A 17,811-nucleotide genomic window follows, 5' to 3' on the forward strand; every position below is an offset into this window, starting at 1 on the left:
GAGGGGATTATTGGAGTGGTGAAGGAGGTAGGGCAAGGTGTGGACAGTGTGTTGGAGCTGAAGAAAGGTTTCATTGAGGAGGAAGGCATGCAGGAAGAGGTTCTTGTTGGCGGGAAGGGAATGGATGTTGTTGAACAAGATACGGTGCTGTCGCACCATGACAGGGAATTAATCGAGGGTGTCAAGACGGGAGAAGGTGAAATGGGCATGATTATGGGAGTAGGTGGCATACATATTGAGGTGAAAGATGGAACGGACAGCGAGGGATATCTGCTGGAGGGTGTGGGGGCACTGGAAATGGTGGACATTTTGGAGGACGATAGTGAGGAACCTGATGATGTCCTCAGTGGTGGGGGGGGATGTGGAATAGGAGGGCACCCTCCTTCAGGAGGAGCATGCTCCGAGAACACCCGCATTAAGGCAGAAAGATGCGGCAGACTGCCCGTATTTCCAGTGAGGGGTGTGCCTTGAGTTCCGCCAACACCTCCTCCTCCATGATCGTCGGTCTAAGCCGAGTTATTGCGGCGGTGAGGGTCGGTGGGCGACACAGGAAGGCGGCAGGAAGTGGTAGGTCCCGGCGTGGACGCTGGAGCTGGCGCCGGAGATGGGGATGGCGATGATGTAGATGACGGCGATGGTGATGGCGAGGACGAGAGCGGGGCATAAGCCGTGGCCCCTCTGGGCCACCACCCCAGCGGTAGCTGCAGTAACAGGCTGAGGGAGGGGAGGGAACAGATCAGAGGTGGAGGTGCGGGAGGAAGAAGCTGGGGAGGGGGCGACAAAGAGCGAGGGCGAAGTGAGAGTGAGAAGTGGAGGGATGGAATGAGGGGGGGCGACTGGGCTAATGGTAGTGGTGGCGGTGGATGGAGAAGTATATAATATTGTGGTGGTGGTGCTAGTGGTAGTGGTGGTGGGAGTTGACATGACAACAAGGAGGAACAAAGACAGGACAGGACGAAAAGTACAGAAGAAAACAGGGGATGGACGAAGACAGATGAAGACAGACCAGGACCGGTGGAATGCAAAATGGGGCCAAAGCCCCGCTCCGCTTGTGCTGGCAGGTGACGACCGCAGGCAGGAACGCTGGCAGGAACGCTGGCCGGCTGGCTGGAACGTGGGCAGGAACACTGGCAGGAACGCTGACAGGAATGCTGGCTGGCAGGAACGCCGGAGCTGTTGCTGCCGCGGACTATACCGCCGTTGCTCCTGCTGCTGCTGCTGGCTGTAATGCTGCTGGCTGGCTGGACTGCTGCTGCCTGACTGGACCGCTGCTGTCTGGCTGGACCACTGCCGGCTGGCTGGACCGCTGCAGGCTGGCTGGACTGCTCCCGTCTGGCTGGACAGCTGATAGCTGGCTGGACCGCTGCCGGCTGGCTGGACCGCTGCTGGCTGGCTGGATCGCTGCATGCTGGCTGGACCGCTGCTGGCTGGCTGGACCACTGCCAGCTGGCTGGACCGCTGCTGGCTGGATGGACTGCTGCACGCTGGCTGGACCACTGCCGGCTGGCTGGACAGCTGATGGCTGGCTGGACCGCTGCCAGCTGGCTGGACCGCTGCTGGCTGGCTGGATCACTGCACGCTGGCTGAACCACTGCCGGCTGGCTGGACCGCTGCTGCCTGGCTGGACCGTTGCCAGCTGGCTGGACCGCTGCCGGCTGGCTGGTCCGGTGCTGGCTGGTTGGACCGCTGCAGACTGGCTCGATCGCTGATGGCTGACTGGGCCGGTGCCAGCTGGCTGGACAGCTGATGGCTGGCTGGACTGCTGCTGGCTGGCTGGACTGCTGCTTGCTGGCTGGACCACTGCACACTGACTGGACCACTGCCAGCTGGCTGGACAGCTGATGACTGGCTGGACCACTGCTGGCTGGCTGGACCCCTGCTGGCTGGCTGGATCGCTGCTTGCTGGCTGGACTTCTGTTGGCTGGCTGGACCGCTGCCAGCTGGCTGGACCGCTGCCAGCTCGCTGGACTGTTGCTGGCTGGTTGGACCGCTGCAGGCTGGCTGGACTGCTGCCAGCTGGCTGGACCACTGCCAGCTGGCTGGACAGCTGATGGCTAGCTGGACCGCTGCTGGCTTGCTGGACCACTGCACGCTGACTGGTCCACTGCCAGGTGGCTGGACAGCTGATGGCTGGCTGGACTGCTGCTGGCTGGTTGGAATGCTGCTTGCTGGCTGGACCGCTGCTGGCTGGCTGGACCACTGCCGGCTGGCTGGACCACTGCCGGCTGGCTGGACCATTGCTGGCTGGTTGGACCGCTGCAGTCTGGCTGGACCGCTGCTGGCTGGCTGGGCCGCTGCTGGCTGGGCTGCTGCTGGCCGTACTGCTGCTGCTGCTACTGGCTGGCTGGACTTAAAAAAGCCCTAATACTTTGATGAGAGGCGAATGCCACTATTGAAGGGTGGTACTCGTTACGAGGTACTGCCGGAGATGATTCTCTCTCTCATTACAGCTCCTTTTATACACGATTGTCATGTGCAGTCACTGCGTTTTGCTGTCCAGCGCCATCTATAGGACATTTTGTGAAATTTTTTTTGTTCTAAACAAACCCCATGTCATTCCCAGGATTTGTGTTAATTTTTACCTCTCTATCTACATTATTCCGTGGTTTATTAAGTTTTCAAATTTATACTGACTTTTTGATCACTCGATGTGTTGGGGAATAGCTCAGGAGATAGCAGTTTCTGACGTCGTGACGCCAGGCTGCATCATCCACATGGCACTCTGGAAACTGCACATGATTCAGACGCCATATTGTTCGTCTCTGCAGACAGTAGCCTTCACATGGTTCATAAATGGTTCAAATGGCTCTGAGCACTATGGCACTTAACATCTGAGGTCATCAGTCCCCTAGAACTTAGAACTACTTAAACCTAACTAACCTAAGGATATCACACACAACCATATTTGAGGCAGGATTCGAACCTGCGACCATAGCAGCCGCGTGGTTCCGAACTGAAGCGCCTAGAACCGCTCGGCCACAATGGCTGGCTCCTTCACATAGTATTGCAAAATTTTATGCAGACAGAGATACCCTTTTATCTGACATAAATAAGACACTATGGTAACGCAAAGAATGAACACGGTGAGGTACTGCAAGCCAATGAATAAAGCCCAAGTCTGTCTTACTGTTATGAAAAATCCAGCCTGGTCAGACGCCAAACATTGTCCAAGTGTACAGTGTAAGTCATTAACAAGAGCACTGCCGGCCTGTATATTGTTAACATGGCTACTGAATACAACAATGGCTTGCTGTCGCTGTGCAGGCAGCTCTATCCCACTCTGGAGGCCACTTGGCGTGACTGGCGGAGGGGTCGTGTCTCCGGCACACTGCAGTGTCTCGCTGCCCGCTATGGGAGCAAGTAAACATCGTCGCTATCGATAACGAGGCGCTGTCTGTAGCAGAAAGGATAAACAGAAAGATGTTCTTCTGTAAAAACGCGCACACAACGCAAACCGTGTGTATGATACAACATTTTTTGTCAGCACTGTCTGATGCAATAAAACGTTCTCGGGCTTCTTGTAGTGTCATTCTGCAGTGCGCCCGCGACGTTTCCGAAGGCTTACTCCCTCCTACCATCTCACACTACAGACTGACGCTTGAGGAAACCCGAGAAGCTTGTGTTGCACTGACATTCTGCAAAGACCTCTATTTGAGTACTTTACTGATGCTTATAATAAATCTTTATCTTATTTTTCACCGTAAGTATGTCATGTTTAGCGCCACAAAACGTGGGTAGGAGAACTATAATTTCTTCTTCGAATAGATGCGAGCTGCAACGAAAACAAATTACATCTGTAATGGCTCTGTCGTTGTTACACTTTCTCCCAGTGGAGTTTACAACATAAATACCACAAAAACGCCTTTTGGATGCTGTTACGTAGGTCATTACCGTCAGACACATCAAAATACCGAATTTCGTAACGAGTGTAATCATGAGAACAGTGTCACACAGGTCAGTCAGTTTCATGGTGGTGGAAATCTGGTAGAGGATGGAATAATGATGGACGATCGTTCAGACCGTGGCACCTAAGTTGGTGAGACTAGGAAGACTGTTACAACGCAGAGATAGTTAGTTAGTTTGTTAGTTATTTGGTTGCTTGTTCCATTGATCAATCGCACGGTACGGTAGCCGTTATGATGTGGAACGTGTCAAGTGCACAAGAAATGCACATATGAAACAAGAGTTTTTAATACACTCCTGGAAATTGAAATAAGAACACCGTGAATTCATTGTCCCAGGAAGGGGAAACTTTATTGACACATTCCTGGGGTCAGATACATCACATGATCACACTGACAGAACCACAGGCACATAGACACAGGCAACAGAGCATGCACAATGTCGGCACTAGTGCAGTGTATATCCACCTTTCGCAGCAATGCAGGCTGCTATTCCCCCATGGAGACGATCATAGAGATGCTGGATGTAGTCCTGTGGGACGGCTTGCCATGCCATTTCCACCTGGCGCCTCAGTTGGACCAGCGTTCGTGCTGGACGTGCAGACCGCGTGAGACGACGCTTCATCCAGTCCCAGACATGCTCAATGGGGGACAGATCCGGAGATCTTGCTGGCCAGGGTAGTTGACTTACACCTTCTAGAGCACGTTGGGTGGCACAGGATACATGCGGACGTGCATTGTCCTGTTGGAACAGCAAGTTCCCTTGCCGGTCTAGGAATGGTAGAACGATAGGTTCGATGACGGTTTGGATGTACCGTGCACTATTCAGTGTCCCCTCGACGATCACCAGTGGTGTACGGCCAGTGTAGGAGATCGCTCCCCACACCATGATGCCGGGTGTTGGCCCTGTGTGCCTCGGTCGTGTGCAGTCCTGATTGTGGCGCTCACCTGCACGGCGCCAAACACGCATACAACCATCATTGGCACCAAGGCAGAAGCGACTCTCATCGCTGAAGACGACACGTCTCCATTCGTCCCTCCATTCACGCCTGTCGCGACACCACTGGAGGCGGGCAGCACGATGTTGGGGCGTGAGCGGAAGACGGCCTAATGGTGTGCGGGACCGTAGCCCAGCTTCATGGAGACGGTTGCGAATGGTCCTCGCCGATACCCCAGGAGCAACAGTGTTCCTAATTTGCTGGGAAGTGGCGGTGCGGTCCCCTACGGCACTGCGTAGGATCCTACGGTCTTGGCGTGCATCCGTGCGTCGCTGCGGTCTGGTCCCAGGTCGACGGGCACGTGCACCTTCCGCCGACCACTGGCGACAACATCGATGTACTGTGGAGACCTCACGCCCCACGTGTTGAGCAATTCGGCGGTACGTCCACCCGGCCTCCCGCATGCCCACTATACGCCCTCGCTCAAAGTCCGTCAACTGCACATACGGTTCACGTCCACGCTGTCGCGGCATGCTACCAGTGTTAAAGACTGCGATGGAGCTCCGTATGCCACGGAAAACTGGCTGACACTGACGGCGGCGGTGCACAAATGCTGCGCAGCTAGTGCCATTCGACGGCCAACACCGCGGTTCCTGGTGTGTCCGCTGTGCCGTGCGTGTGATCATTGCTTGTACAGCCCTCTCGCAGTGTCCGGAGCAAGTATGGTCGGTCTGACACACCGGTGTCAATGTGTTCTTTTTTCCATTTCCAGGAGTGTATATATATATTGTTGTTGTCTTCAGTCCTGAGACTGGTTTATTGCAGCTCTCCATGCTACTCTATCCTGTGCAAGCTTCTTCATCTCCCAGTAACTACTGCAACCTACATCCTTCTGAATCTGTTTAGTGTATTCATCTCTTGGTCTCCCTCTATGATTTTTACCCTCCACGCTGCCCTCCAATACTAAATTGGTGATCCCTTGATGCTTCAGAACATGTCCTACCAATCGATCCCTTCTTCTAGTCATGTTGTGCCACAAATTTCTCTCCTCCCTAATCCTATTCAATACCTCCTCATTAGTTATGTGATCTACCCATCTAATCTTCAGCATTCTTCTGTAGCACGCACATTTCAAAAGCTTCTGTTCTCTTCTTGTCCAAACTATTTATCGTCCATGTTTCACTTCCATACATGGCTATACTCCATACAAATACTTTCAGAAACGACTTTCTGACACTTAAATCTATACTCGATGTTAACAAATTTCTCTTCTTCAGAAACGCTTTCCTTGCCATTGCCAGTCTACATTTTATATCCTCTCTATTTCGGCCATCATTAGTTATTTTGCTCCCCAAATAGCAAAACTCCTTTGCTACTTTAAGTGTCTCATTTCCTAATGTAATCCCCTCAGCATCACCCGACTTAATTCGACTACATTCCATTATCCTCGTTTTGCTTTTGTTGATTTTCATCTTATATCCTCCTTTCAAGACACTATCCATTGCGTTCAACTGCTCTTCCAAGTCCTTTGCTGTCTCTGACAGAATTACAATGTCATCGGCAATATATATATATATATATATATATATATATATATATATATATTACATTATATATATTATATTACATTATATATATATATATATATATATATATATATATATTACAATACAGAGTTAAGGATTAATATTTCTATTATTTACCCCATTCCCTTAAGTGGCACAAAATGCATATACTATATTTATCGATTTGTTTATTCCTATTCAAGAATTCATCTATGGTATAGAAGGAGTTGTCAAGGAGATATGACTTCAATTTATTTTTTAAGCTATTACTGCTGTCTGTCATACATTTTATTTCATGTGATAATTTGTCGAAAATGTTTATAGCAGCCTATTTTACTCCTTTCTGTGCCAAAGATAGGTTGAGTAAAGGATAGTGTAAGTCTTTCTTTCTTCTGGTATTATAATCATGAATGTCTCTGTTGTTTTTAAACTGGTCCATGTTGTTGAAAACAAATTTCATTAGTGAGTAAATGTACTGTGAGGCTGTTGCAAGAATTCCCAATCTTTTAAAAACATGCCTAGAAGATGTCTGACTGTGAACCCCACACATTATTCTAACCACTTTCTTTTGAGCAGTGAATACTTTTTGTCTAAATTTTGAATTACCCCAAAATATTATTCCGTATGACATCAGAGAGTGAAAGTATGCAAAGTATGTTAACTTACGAATTTCTATATCCACAAAATTGGCAATTATTCTGATTGCAAAAGTTGCTGACCCTAGTCGCTTTAGAAGATCCAAAATATGAACTTTCCAATTAAGATTCTCATCTATGTGTACACCCAAAAACTTAGTATGCTCTACTGACTTCTGTTAATATGTTATGTTTATTGAAGGAACTGTACTTTTCACAGCAGAAAATTGTATGTACTGTGTTTTTTCGAAGTTTAGAGCAAGCCCATTTGCAGAAAACCAATTAATGACTTTTCCAGAGACATTATTTGTATCATTGTCAGTTGGAGTTTCTTTTACCGGATTAATAATGATGCTTGTATCATCACCAAACATTGTCAGTTCAGCTTCCTGTTTCGGATAGGAATTGAGGTCGTTCACATATATATGGGGATGAAGGAGTACAGCTAGATAAGCAATTGTTTAGATGTGTAATTGGGACAGACTTCTTCCTCATGGGTGGTATTGCTGCTTTGGTTCATAAATGTCACAACGGAAACGACACCGACTGCTTGCCCTAGTCTGGCACATCCTGGAACATGACTGCTCAGAGAATGCCTCAGATATCTACGCTGGTCTATGAGCCACCAGAAAGACTGGATGTTCCTCGGTCCCAGAGTCGTTCCATAGAGAGGAGACCTCTCCTTTGGTGTCATCGCCAGACACTCCATCCAACTCCAAGAGTTTTGGGTCCAAAGCGAGGCGTTTCCTCATTCTTGGCAGCCACTTGGAGCTGCCTGCATCACATGAAAGGCCAATCATAAATTTCTGGACCGCCGCTCTGACTGCAGCACTGCGTCAGCTAGGCTAGCATTCTGCTGGCCATGTAGTATTCTTGACTCTGCACTCACCGTGATATTGTAAGGGTTCCTGACAACAAATCCCACACTCCCCATTCTGAGGCAGAACTGGCTGTTGTGGCTAGTAGTGGGGTCGGTGATGTCTGCCACGCTGCCACGCCATTAGTCAATAATGGGCTAACTCTAAGTGCTGCGATTGGAATGCAATGGAGAGATGATTTTCTGCTTCTCGCTTGCCCAAAGAACCCTTGCAGACCTTTACAGAGATGTGCCTCACGTGTCTCATGGAGTCCATGCCATGATGTATTGCTGACAGCATAAGTCAGAGAAAGATTCTATCGGCTATTGGATAGGTGCCTCTGATCTGGTTGCTGATAAAAGTGTATTTACCAGTGGTTGATAGTAATCTGTACAGATAGAAACGAGAAGGAACTTGGAACCAATGAAGAGTTGATAAAAAAATAAACCCATCAAAATAATCCAGAAACTAGTTTTACCTGCTCTGCAAACGAACGGGATAAATTCTACTTACCTTTGAAGCTACACTCCTGGAAATAGAAAAAAGAACACATTGACACCGGTGTGTCAGACCCACCATACTTGCTCCGGACACTGCGAGAGGGCTGTACAAGCAATGATCACACGCACGGCACAGCGGACACACCAGGAACCGCGGTGTTGGCCGTCGAATGGCGCTAGCTGCGCAGCATTTGTGCACCGCCGCCGTCAGTGTCAGCCAGTTTGCCGTGGCATACGGAGCTCCATCGCAGTCTTTAACACTGGTAGCATGCCGTAGGGGACCGCACCGCCACTTCCCAGCAAATTAGGGACACTGTTGCTCCTGGGGTATCGGCGAGGACCATTCGCAACCGTCTCCATGAAGCTGGGCTACGGTCCCGCACACCGTTAGGCCGTCTTCCGCTCACGCCCCAACATCGTGCAGTCCGCCTCCAGTGGCGTCGCGACAGGCGTGAATGGAGGGACGAATGGAGACGTGTCGTCTTCAGCGATGAGAGTCGCTTCTGCCTTGGTGCCAATGATGGTTGTATGCGTGTTTGGCGCCGTGCAGGTGAGCGCCACAATCAGGACTGCATACAACCGAGGCACACAGGGCCAACACCCGGCATCATGGTGTGGGGAGCGATCTCCTACACTGGCCGTACACCACTGGTGATCGTCGAGGGGACACTGAATAGTGCACGGTACATCCAAACCGTCATCGAACCCATCGTTCTACCATTCCTAGACCGACAAGGGAACTTGCTGTTCCAACAGGACAATGCACGTCCGCATGTATCCCGTGCCACCCAACGTGCTCTAGAAGGTGTAAGTCAACTACCACGGCCAGCAAGATCTCCGGATCTGTCCCCCATTGAGCATGTTTGGGACTGGATGAAGCGTCGTCTCACGCGGTCTGCACGTCCAGCACGAACGCTGGTCCAACTGAGGCGCCAGGTGGAAATGGCATGGCAAGCCGTTCCACAGGACTACATCCAGCATCTCTATGATCGTCTCCATGGGGGAATAGCAGCCTGCATTGCTGCGAAAGGTGGATATACACTGCACTAGTGCCGACATTGTGCATGCTCTGTTGCCTGTGTCTATGTGCCTGTGGTTCTGTCAGTGTGATCATGTGATGTATCTGACCCCAGGAATGTGTCAATAAAGTTTCCCCTTCCTGGGACAATGAATTCACGGTGTTCTTATTTCAATTTCCAGGAGTGTATTAATATAATTTGTTACTCTGGCGTGCTTTATATCTTTGGAACAATCCACTGGCCTAAGGCGCAGAAACTGACCCTGCAACATCTCCCAAGAACAACAGTTCCTAAATACAAACCCCATATGACCAAACCTCGAACATAAAGAACTTTTCTGTGGAGAATAAGAGTGGCAGAGGGCAGGACGATTTGCAGCATTATGCAAAAAAGTATATTGCATTTTCGCACTATTTAATAGTTTTAATGGGTAGTGGGTAGGTGATAAATATCTTTTTAATGAAATGATTGCATCACTCAGCTGTTGACACGAAATGATCTTTACTAGTAAAGTGGTTTGAGTTTGAAATTGAGCGTCATCAGGTTACATCAATGTCTGACATACTGAACTCAGCTGTAAATGTATTCTTAGTAAGAGTCGAAACGCTGTACGCAATTATTACGTATGAACAGAAGTAATAAGTTGACATCGTCGTTGTACAGCATGTTGTAAACTGCATGGAAATCTAACATTTTAATGAACGGAAATAGACAAACCTACTTCATAATACTGCCGTTATTTCAGGAACATGTAACAGCTTCGAATATTTTAGAAACAGTTTCATACACAGACACTAAATATGCTTTCTGCAAACAACCATACGCTCTTTATTCTTTCACATGCACACAGCAGCAAATGAGGAATGATGGACTACGAAACTACCAACTGGAACTGGTTTTTCAGCATTATTATGGCCGTATAAGATTTTGTTACGAAGGATGTGGACGATCAGTTTGTGGTGGTCCCAATAAAAATCTGTCAAAATCTCACCTGTGAAATTCCAAATTTTTTAATTGTGGTACACGATTTGAAACAATTAATCACATTGCTTTACGCAGAAAAACACTGGTTAAATATGACTGTATAGACACAGCAGAACTGTTACAACAGCAGATTAAGCAGACAAAAAGTTAGATATCCCACTAATAACACACATCAGACCCCGCTTTTAAATCAGATTCTAAATGAAAGCAGATCATATAGACTTAATGTACAATTTAGTTCATCATAATAGACATGATTTCTGCCTCATTTATTTGTGTATCACATCTAAGTGGAACATGCGAAAACATATAGTGTAAAAGTCTTGGTGTTGCACACAAAATATGGAGGGTAATTATCTTATCCGCTTTCACGGAGCAGCAGTGTGGCAGTTTACACAAGGGTTAACGAAAATATTTCTCGAATGGTAACAAAAAGTCGTTCACTAAGTATATAAACATATGGGTTTTATTTAACGAAATCATTTCAGGTACTTGAGCTACTCCAAGTTTCAAAACAATTACCAAGTGGTGGTACGGTAATCATGCTGCCATCTAAAATTACGTATACAAAATTTCTCCTTCTCTGTTATAATTCAGTGGTACATTGTCTATATTAGTAATAAAGTGTTCATATCGACATACTCCATGTTACTATTTAATTGTCTTGTCTTTATTTCACCTTGCTTCTGAGAAATGATTTATGTTGGTATAAAGATGGGCTTGTAAGTTCTATTAATCTCCTTTTACTACAGCAGTTATTCCACCCCATCTCCTCCATTGTCTGAAATACGCGTAAAACTTTTAGGGATAACCGATACTCATTACGAGCAGCTGTAAAAAGTGCGTGACATTTCTTTAAACTTTTACTGCGCCACAAAACAGTGTACATCATACCTCCACCCATACCTTGAACATCTTCCTCCCGTCCCCTTCGCGATCATACTTTTCTTCAACGACCATCCCTCACATAACCTGACGTGTGCAACTTCATACACAAGACTAAATGTGGAAACAAGGTTTCGTTAATTTTATGTGTTTTTTAGTATTATAACAATCAAATAACTTTTCCATGCCTCATCTCTAAACATCTGAGGATGAATAACTGGATGATGTCAGATTCTGTCTAGAGAAACAGTTAATATACCGTACTTTCTCCCAGAATTTGACGCGTTTATTGCAATGACTTTAAACGACACACAGACACGCGCACGCACACAAGCTTAATGAGGAAATTATTAACTATTGAAGATACTTCCAGCAAGAGCCAACAAATTTTACCCATTGCCTCGCCAAACATAAATGGAAGAACGGATGTAGGATCAGGGAACCCAGTTGGTGTTGGGGCAGATGTGACTTTCTTAGGATAAAAATTGGATACAATTAACATTGGACAGGTGGACAAAAAACATCGTCAAAGGCCCATAATATAGATGCGATTCCAGGTCGTTGACTATATTGCTATCATAAGCTTGTGTGTGGAAGTAGCAGACTCGGATGCTGATCGAAGAAGAAATTTTCGACACCAGGGTTTGGCAGGATAGTGAAAAATTTTTGTTGCATGAAGTTCTTGATTAACAGATTTCAGTTATTATAATCATCTCCATCACCATTATTAGCCATTAGACATCCACATCTGTATAAAAGGCCTCGTCATGATTTTTCCTTGCATTACACTCTTCGTTGTATACATTCATGTTGCTCTTGTGTGGCTTGTATGTTTTATCATGCCTTTTATGTAGCTTCCATTGGGTTGTCGTCTCAGTATTTTTTCAGTCTTTTTCTTGATCCATGTACAATATATTTGCCACATTTCGTGCCCTATGCATAATCTGATTTTCATTATGTTCTAAATCACGTCTTCCACTCCAGTCAACTTATTAATTCTTTTGCCCCTTCTCTCCTAGTGATTCCCAACATTAAGCTCTCTAATAGTCAATGAGTAACCCTCAGTTTCTGAACGATATTCCTACTGAAAGTCCATGTCTCTATGCGTTAAGTCAAAATTAGCGATACACACTACTTTTGTTTTCAGACTCGTTGGTACCTAACAACCCTATTTGGTTCATCAAAAGCACTGCAAGCCATTTCTTTGTCACCTATATGCCTTGAGCTATTCTAAATACAAAGGCCCATCGTCCTAAGATATCTTAATTTGTACGATTATCTTCCACACTGAAGGTGAGAAGTGCATTTTCATAATAAAACTAATGTATTTCGTGTAGGTTTCTTTACAGTGCAATGCTTCCTCGTTTCCACAGTTAAGGTACTTGAAAACGTCGTCTATAGTTGCTGAGAATATCTTCGGTGACATTGAATATCCGTTACCACACCCTCCCAAAATTCTGAATATATCGCTATCTTGATGAATAACAATGGAAGTTATAGTACTGGATTTTATATTCTTCACTACACGACTTCTACATCTACATACGTATTCCGCAAGACACTAGAAGGTTCAAGGCAAAGCTGTCTTGTAGTACTGCTGTTCCTCTTGTAAATGGCTCAAGGGGACCACTGGCTTTGTTTTTCTGTGCGAACCCTGATTCCTCTTGTCTTCGTCATCCTTACAAGAGATGTTTGGGAAGGAGCCAGAGCGTTCTACAGTCTTTCGCAAATGACTGTTTTCTAAACTTTCTGAATACTGTTTCGCGATGACATGTTCTCTCCGGCGGTTCCCATTTAAGCAGTTCCCTAATACTTTCGTGTTGATGGAAATTATCGGTAACAAATCTGCCAGCATCTTCTGAACTGCTTCGATATCTTCCCCAACACTCGAGCAGTACTCAAGAATGGGTCGCATGGATATTAAATGTTGTGTACGCGGTCTTCTTTATAGATGAGTTGCGTTTTTCTAGGATTCTCCCAATAAAGTCACCATTCGCCTTCCCTACAACATATCTTACTTCCTCGTTCCATTTTGTATACCTTTGCAACGTTACCCTTAAATATATGATCGGCCCGGCTGTGTCAACCAACGCACTGCTGACACTGTTTTCGAACTTTATACGATGTTTTTACTTCTTATCTAAGACAGGCTGAATCAGTGACTTATTTCTCAACGGCCGCTACTACAGATTTTCTTGACACTGACTCAAAAGTTTTTTAGGTATCCCAGACATAGCTCCGTTCTGTAGTATCTTTCACGGTTTATCAACTGGCTCTTTGCGGTGCATCTACTAATAAAGTCAGGGCCTTCCTTTCTATGATTAAAATCCAGTATTTTTATTTTGGTAATACTTTAAGGTAATATATTGCATATTTGGGAGAGGAGAACGATAGATACCCGGCTTTTTGTTTCGATTGTCACCTTTCCTATGAAGTAGAATAACTGCTGCATTGTTCTGCTGATGGGAAATTGTCTTTATTCACACAAGTTCTCCAACTGCTTTGAAAATTCCTTTTCTATCCTTTTCCTTAAGCTTTAACTATTTCATTTGAAATTATGTCCTCCCCCACCCACCTATTTCTTTATACCTTAAATGGCATTACATCCATAATCAGGAATTATCTTCTTAAGGTAACTATTTTTATTATCCACTATGAGTGGTTTGACTTCGAAAACATAATTTTGCCTCCCTTGTTAGTTTCTGTGACATTTACAGCCATAACTGACAAAATTTAACATCTAGCCAATAAAAGTTTGTTCTATTATCTTTATACTCTTATTGTTTTTATCTCATAAAATTTTCATTGTACTTCAGGATAGCCTATGACATTTGCTTGACACTCTTGCCTATCGTTATGGCTGCCTTCTTCCACTTGACATATGTATTCAAATATTTCAGCGGAGAGCAAAGATTACTCTCTATCAGGTACATAGTGGATTTTGGTTCCATTTAATTACTTGAAGGTAATCAGAATAATTAAGAAAAAATTAATGATCTGAGGGAAAAAACTTAAAAATAACAAGAAATGGAGAAAAAGGATGGTCAAATATTTTATGGCAAGATTTGTCTTAAAGTAAGAAATAAAATAGATTAGAGAAATTTGACACGCCTTTGGATTATGCATGTAATCACATAGAGCAAATGGGAATTTAATGCTTTACATAGCAGTAGTAGCTTTACCGATAAAATACCTTACCGCTTGACTTTCAATAGCAATAGCATTCCAGCTGATGAAATATTTTGCTGTTTGATTTCATATAGCAACAGTATCCGAAGACCATACCACAGGAGACAGCACAGTCGACATAATGCATCTGACAAACATGCTCTACAACTCTCAATATTGAAAGCCTGCACCTCATCTGCTGTATTTGTTCCGAGCATCATTCAAAGGTACGTCAAATGTTTCTGTCATTCATTTTATTTATTTCTTCCAGACAAGTAATCTCACAAAAGATTTGATCGCTTTTCTTTCACATTTTTTTTTAATTTCCTTTGCTTTCGTTATACTTGCTACACCTGTCGTTGTTTGCATAACTACAATTGGTAAGTAACTGACACTTGTGTCTACATCTGTACAATGTTCATTTTTAAAATGCTGAACCTATTAATCAATCAGTTTTACCTAAATGCACTTAAAGAAATTGATGAGTCTATTTCCTTCTAGCTTTGTACTTGCTTCTGTTCTGTATATTGCAGCTGTACTATCACTTGCATTTCGAAAGTAATCAGCACCCTCACGTCCTGTATATTTCACATTGCCTTATAAAGTCCAGTTCGTTTCTGGGACAAATAATTTATTCAAAATTAAGGCTGGGTTTTTCCCACCCCCTATGATGACACTTGCATGTACGTCTTCTGGAAATGGCAGGAAATTTTGACTGCCAAGTTCAATTGGGCTACTTCCACTAACCTAGGTACTCCTTCCCCCTGCCCTGTTCCCCTCTCTACCCCCCCCCCCCTCACACCTCTCCCCCCGCCCTCCTCCTAGGATGTCGCCTCTGGTGGGAAACGGTCAGGTTCTGTCCAGCTGCTGGAGAGTAAGGATAGGTTGGTGTACTTTATTTTAGATGGGTAATGGTACTTCTGTGCTGGAGAGAAAGGCAAGGTACTTAATTAATCAATTAATCTATTTATTTGAACTGGGCTACCTCTAGCAACCAAACTCGGAGATGTGCATGTTCGTCTCGATGTGCAGGGACCGACTGAGCTATTTCACACTACATCCAGCAGAGGGCGCTGTTGGCTTCCCCCATCCCTCCCACCACTCCTATAAAGTTACCCAGACCCACTACCACCCCTCCACTGGAAATGGCAGAAAATAGCCAGTCTATGTCCAGCTTCCAGAATTGATTGTTAGGTCAATGCACTATATTTACTTTTGATGGGAAACAGAAGTAAACATGGCTCTTAATTACACATCTATATGCATAGTGCTACACAAAAAGTGGTTAAAACTGCAGTACAACTAGAAAGTGACGATGTAACACAACTGGTGTTTTCCTACTGGAAAAGAAATTCACAATATCACCAGAGACTAGAAGCAGGCGGACTCAAAGTAAAAAGTAATTTTACATAAGACATTCCCTTCACCAACAAGAGAAAATAAATGATAGGCTGAGTGAGCTTAGTTTATATTTGCTGTTGGAGTTAGGCATATTAAGGCATTTATTTTTTATTTTCCTCCCTTTTCAAAGCAGAGTTCTACATTGGGAACCCACGTTGGTGTCTAAGCACAGATGGGAAATTTAGAACAATTATATATCTAAAATTTCATGACCAATTTCGAAACCCATAATAGGTGATAAAAAGACAAAAAGAAAACACCCACGCACACACAGCAGGTCGGATAGATCAGATGTCTGAAAGATTTTCCTAGAATTAGAAGCACTATCCTACAGATGAGGAAAATGGAATTTTCGATGAATTTTTGAAGTCCTTCAACTGGAGATCTGGAGATGCTCATCATCATCATCGTTTCCCAACTCCAGTTAACCGGGTGTGGTGTATGGAGATGCTCTAAAGCCTCAGTGGTGTGTCGGGGATAGCCTTCCATCTGTCAGAACCAGAGGAGGCTGACCTACCTGAACTTGTCTCTGAACACCCGAACGAAGAAGACATCACATGAATCTCTTTCTGTGAATGGAGCATCCTGATTGATTCTTACTGAATTTACCCACCAAAATGCTGCTGCTGGTGTGGGAGCACTGTCCACAACTTTCTGCAGATCGACAAATTACGAGAATTTGAGTGGGAAACTATTTTAGTACAGATCGAATCACAGCAGTCATATTGCACTGACAGTTAAACTCTGCAGAAGTGGTCTACAGGTCATGAAATACGGAAGCTACTGCCAAAGAAACTTAGTCAGTTACACTGCTCTGCTGCTGTCGAGGAAAGCTTGAATTTTTTGGCATGAAACCGCTCTCCAACTAGGCTATGTCACCACAAACGATTCTACCATCACACCATATTGCGACGTCACTGTAGTAAACACAATTCATATCCTGCACCATACAAAATCATCACTGCTGCATCCTGCATATAACTATTGACTGCCGGTTACCGCAACATATACCCCGAAGACACACAGATCTCAAAAGCACAAGCACATGCGCCGAATATAGTCACAGTTTTAGATATCCCACGAGGTTGGTCGGTCTTCTGTTATGGCCAATGGTGCCAAACAACTGCTCCCCACATGCACTAGCGTGATCCATGATCAGGGACTTTCTGTGAACAGCGACCCCTTTCAAAACCTCTGCACAAAGGCTAGACTGGTTCAAAGGCGTCTGCTGGAAGTACTCTTTCTGGCTGGGCCTGTTTGCGAGCGTGGTTTCTGCAATGTGTTGCGACCATGTAGAGACTCTGGGATTACAAGAATATTTACTTTCAGAGCTCTGTGGTTTAGAAATGCTTTGTCAACCGCGAGTTAGTTCACCGATCTCGTTGCCGATATCAGCTGCAATATCCGATTTTGCTCGCCAAAAAATGATGATGTTTCTGATACTTTTATGCTCAAATCATCAAGTATCATATGAAAATTTTCAGAATTTCATGTATTTTCGCATGGTTTGCTGGAATATCATACCATTTACGCGACTGTCCTCGATGTCAAGCACATAGCAATATGTTACCGATCACCTGCACAGTGTAACCCTGAAGATTAAAAGTATAACTTGAATCTTCAGAGAGCCGAAACATTAACCTGGTCATTTCGTGGCACGTGCTGAAAACCATTGAGTATCTGGAAACTTACTGTGCTAGAGAAGGTAGTTCCACTCTTTTTTTTTATCGAATACTGACATCAGTGGTACAACCCTTGTACTTAACAAACTCAACAAAGGTTCAAAATGGTTCAAATGCCTCTGAGCACTATGGGACTTAACTGCTATGGTCATCAGTCCCCTAGAACTTAGAACTACTTAAACCTAACTAACCTAAGTACATGACACACATCCCTGCCCGAGGCAGGATTCGAACCTGCGACCGTAGCGGTCGCGCGGTTCCAGACTGAAGCGCCT

At 45.1% G+C, this 17,811-nt stretch overlaps 1 protein-coding gene across 1 annotated transcript; it reads right to left on the minus strand.

Moving 5' to 3' along the window:
- Window positions 1–1,189: 1,189 nt before the first annotated feature.
- LOC126474682 (uncharacterized) lies at window positions 1,190–11,047 on the minus strand. Its single transcript, XM_050102161.1, has 2 exons — window positions 11,043–11,047; window positions 1,190–2,309 (listed from the first exon to the last, which is right to left on the minus strand). The coding sequence occupies exons 1-2, from the start codon at window positions 11,045–11,047 to the stop codon at window positions 1,190–1,192; spliced, it is 1,125 nt and encodes a 374-aa protein (XP_049958118.1).
- Between the last annotated feature and the right edge of the window lie 6,764 nt (window positions 11,048–17,811).

Source organism: Schistocerca serialis, chromosome 4 (genome assembly GCF_023864345.2).
Source record: "Schistocerca serialis cubense isolate TAMUIC-IGC-003099 chromosome 4, iqSchSeri2.2, whole genome shotgun sequence".
NCBI classification, from domain to species: Eukaryota; Metazoa; Arthropoda; class Insecta; order Orthoptera; family Acrididae; genus Schistocerca; species Schistocerca serialis.